At 38.7% G+C, this 3,934-nt stretch overlaps 1 protein-coding gene across 3 annotated transcripts in view; it reads right to left on the bottom strand.

The window, feature by feature from the left end:
- Window positions 732-3,934, bottom strand: part of LOC107644622 (IRK-interacting protein) — a 4,238-nt gene continuing 1,035 nt past the window's right edge. The window contains exons 2-3 of one of the 3 annotated variants that reach the window (XM_016348518.2): window positions 2,335-3,926; window positions 732-1,330 (exon numbers count right to left, since the gene is read on the bottom strand). In XM_016348518.2, coding sequence (XP_016204004.1) covers window positions 2,642-3,926 — 1,285 coding nt within the window. In that variant the 3' untranslated portion in view covers window positions 732-1,330; window positions 2,335-2,641. Of the gene's footprint in view, window positions 1,331-2,334 lie in introns of all 3 variants that reach the window. The other 2 variants (XM_016348517.2, XM_021103091.1) reach the window with 2 other exon arrangements.

Genomic DNA, 3,934 nt, shown 5'->3' with positions numbered 1-3,934 from the left:
TTCAAATTTATTTATTTGATTTCATATTATTATCTTTATTTTTGTTTTTCTAGATTATATTTAAGTATTATAGTACAAATAGAATGGAATCATGTGGAGGTATCATATAGAGCTAGCCTTTTGGTTTGTGGACATTGCTCTTTCTAACACTTGCACCTTTTAGATTATAAAAATGACTAAGTAGGATTCGACATTCGACCTCAGAGTTGGTTCAATTGCATCCATGCGGCTATGTTCAAGACAAGGTAAATTACTGTCGGTCTCAGTGTTCCATCACCGTTACTCATGTTATTAGCCCCCCCATTTGTTCTCATGAATGATGACAATCATCTTTTAAATATTGGGTACTAATTAGCTAGCCTTTTTATAAACCAAGTCCATTTATAAACCAAGTCCAATTAAAGTTAAATAATAAGACTTATAATAATACTAGTCATAACTAATTTTTATTATGTTATACTAATTTCATTAACAAAAAGACTTCGATATGTAGCATTATTCAATCTAGTAATGCCCACTGGTTTTCTTCTTTGTAGAAAAAGAAATTTCATTAACATACAACTATAGAAGAGAAAAAATTACGAAAGAGGATAAGTCATCTCCGAGACTACGAATACACAAAGGTGTAAGGAAAACATAAAAAGCTTAGCTACTAAAAAACACATGCTAATCTGTGACTATCAGCTAAAGAAATTTCAACGAACAGACTATCTAAACTTTTTTTGCTGAGCACCAAAAAGAAGCCAGAAAAATAAATAAACAAATAAATCATTCCTATCACAAAGTTGAAAAGGTACCTTTAAAAAAAATCCTGGAATTCCTTTCCAACCACATGTCCCAGCACTACAAAAACTGCCTTAGAATCTTTTGCTCTTTTACATGAGCAAAAACATCTTAATAAGAAAATTTCCCAAAAGGTTAAAAAAAAAAAAAAGCCTAACCCACAAAGACCTTGCCGTAGGTATTAATTCCCATTATTTCTTAAACTTGGAATCTTTTGTCATCAAAATAATATCACTTATTTCACTGTCATCAGTCATCACCACTCCACTAGCTAGTAGTTCAACTCACCCCATCACCAGTCTGTTTTGTGTTTTTCTGCTCTGTTCAGTGGTGCCTCTTTCTTTGTCTTTGTCCGCTATTGCATCTTTTCCTGTTTTTCTTTTTCTCTCCCATTTTTGTTAACTTAGACTGCTTCGCTGCTTGGTGCATACACAGCATAATACAGGTTGCAGAAGCAGGCTGCAAGAGCAATAACCATAATCACAGCAATTCTTTTGACCTTTTGGTTTCGCTAGCACTTCTTTCAACCATAGAAATCATTGCATGTCTGTATCAATAAGGTCCTCTAATTAACTGAGATTGCCTCTCTTCAGATCAATAGAATACATGTAAACTATAACCTACAAATTACCTAAGAAACTAAGACAGAATGAAAGTATATTGGATCAAACAAATATTCTCTCATTTGCTGCACATTTTTCAGGTGTAAATTAAAACCATTAATATTGATACAATCGGCATCACACATTGTGTGGCCAAAAGAATCCTATTCCTAGCAGCTTAAGTGTTCTTGTCTATATACTGTCCCTAACGATATTCATTCTGCCTTCAGCAAGCATTGCCAAAAAGAATAACTCCAATAATTAATACGTGCAAACAGTTAGCCCTGAATATCCAATTGTTAATTTCCCAAGGAAACCCAACAAAACTTACACCAAACTCTGATTGTGCTTTTGTGCACTAGGCCGCAAACAAACTGATGTTAATGAATACGGGAGAGAAGTATACAAAACGGGAAAATGGGCATGGCTGGAGGAAGAAAAAACGTTTAAAAAAAAGCACAGGAGGGAGGGAGAAGCTGAACAGACAACAGAGCAGAATGCAAAACAGAAGCATGAAGGAGGGCGAGTCGAAATGTTAATGGAGCAGTGATAAGAAGTATGTGAGCATTTAAGTCTTAGATCGTAAGACGTTGATTTTCTGCCAAATCAATGATCTAGATTGTGTTAAAATTTTGTAGAAGTCATACAAGTCTCAGTGGAACCCATCCGTATAGCAAAAGAATATTAAGGTCTACGGAATTTAACAAGAAAATATCATTATAATATATACTTGATCGAATAAAAAGTTGCTAGTGAGAAAACCACTGTTGTTTGTTACATATAATAAGTGATATGAAGAGCATACACAATTATGAATTAACTGACGTATTTGTTGTTAGAATACACAGAATTGGAGGATTGTTCTGTACAGTTATTTCTTGACAAGTGACCTAAAGAAGCATAAAGCAAAACTGGGAGGCAGAAAAGAATAACAAAAAGAGGAAATTACCAGCAAATTAACCAGCAAACCTCAGTGTTGGCACAAAATAGGAAGTAAATTGATGCCATCACAACCACTCCCACCTCAGCATAGTAGCAAGAATCCGTTATCCTCAAGCATATATGAGTACGTGGGAATTACCCCATCTTTCTCAATAGTAGTTGCTCCAGGAAAATCCGAAAAACTGATAACTTCAACTGACTAACAAGCCAAGCATAGTATATCGGAATCAATAACCGGTTAGCACATGCAGAAAACAGTTTCATCCGAATGCAGTGCCCACACATGCATTGAACAAAAGCATACCCTGGGAAAACTACTCTGTACATCTTAAGTTACTTAAATAGACCTGTGATTGAATAACTATCTTCCCAATTTTAAAACCAGGAACCACTGTGAACCCAACCTTTGCCCTCCCTTTGTTTGGCCAAGCTAATCGCTTTGTAATGTCTTCCATGTATATCATGGAGAACTCCACGCCCCTTTCGACTTGAAAAATCTCAACTGCGGGATCAAAAGCATGAGCCAGCTTATGCAATGTCCATATGGAGCTTGCCATTCCAACAAACGCCTCATAGAATATACTCAATGACCTCCATGACCTCAAAACTGCTTCATTCTGATCTAGATCAACGAAGATGGATGACTCCATCGATGGATGGATAAGCCTCTCGTACTTGTGCTCACAAAATCTTGAAAAGCTGCAACCAGGATGAATTCCCAGCAAATCCATTGGATTGCTAGACACATGCTCAAGCAATTGCTTCATCGAACCGTCCTCCTTTTCCAAATCTAAACCATTAGAAGCATCTTGATCTTCTTCTCCTTCTTTCAAACCAACTCCAAAACATAACGAATCAAAACATTGAAACATTCCCAAACAAACATAGGACAATAACGCATACTGATTGTGACCTTTCTTAGCATACTTAACATCAGGATGGACTGCATTCGCCACCAATCCCAAATCCCATTGTGCCTTCCTCATCAACCCTATCAAAATCTTGGTGAACTTATGTGTCGCCCTTGAAGCATCGTGCAACAATGAATCAAAAACTCTAACAGTTAACAACACATCACAGCAAGGATTCAAAAGCTTCTTAGACAACCTAATGTTACCCTTGTGAACTCCATCAAGCTCCCTCCTTCGAGCGGAGACCTCATCGTGCTTCTGTTCAAGCTCCAACTGCAACCGGTTCGAGAGGGTTCGAAGAATCCGAAGCTTGCTCTGATTCTCTTCCACTTGAGCTTCGAGGCAGGATCCGATTGGGAACTCCGACACGGATTCCGGCTCGCGGCGCCAGTCTCGGTAGAACCGCTTCAACTCGGAGAGCCTGTGGAGGTGAGAAACCAAGACTCTGTCCGTGCTCTTCACGCTCTCCTCCACGAAAGGAACATGTGCGCTCTGCAATTGGAAGTACGAAGCTTCGAAAGCAGAAACCGTAGCGAAGATCGATGAAATCAAGTTCTGCGTCGTTTCTCTGATCTGTGCCGCAGTTAACGGCGTCGTTTTGGGAGGGGAAACTTCAACAGGAGTAGCGATCTGCACAAGAGGGATTGACGGCGGGGGAGGCGGCGGCGGCGAGGGAGGCGTAGGCGGGGATTTCTG

Source organism: Arachis ipaensis, chromosome B05 (genome assembly GCF_000816755.2).
Source record: "Arachis ipaensis cultivar K30076 chromosome B05, Araip1.1, whole genome shotgun sequence".
NCBI classification, from domain to species: Eukaryota; Viridiplantae; Streptophyta; class Magnoliopsida; order Fabales; family Fabaceae; genus Arachis; species Arachis ipaensis.
Note: the sequence above shows the minus strand (reverse complement) of the source record. Positions and strands in the feature narration are given on the sequence as shown.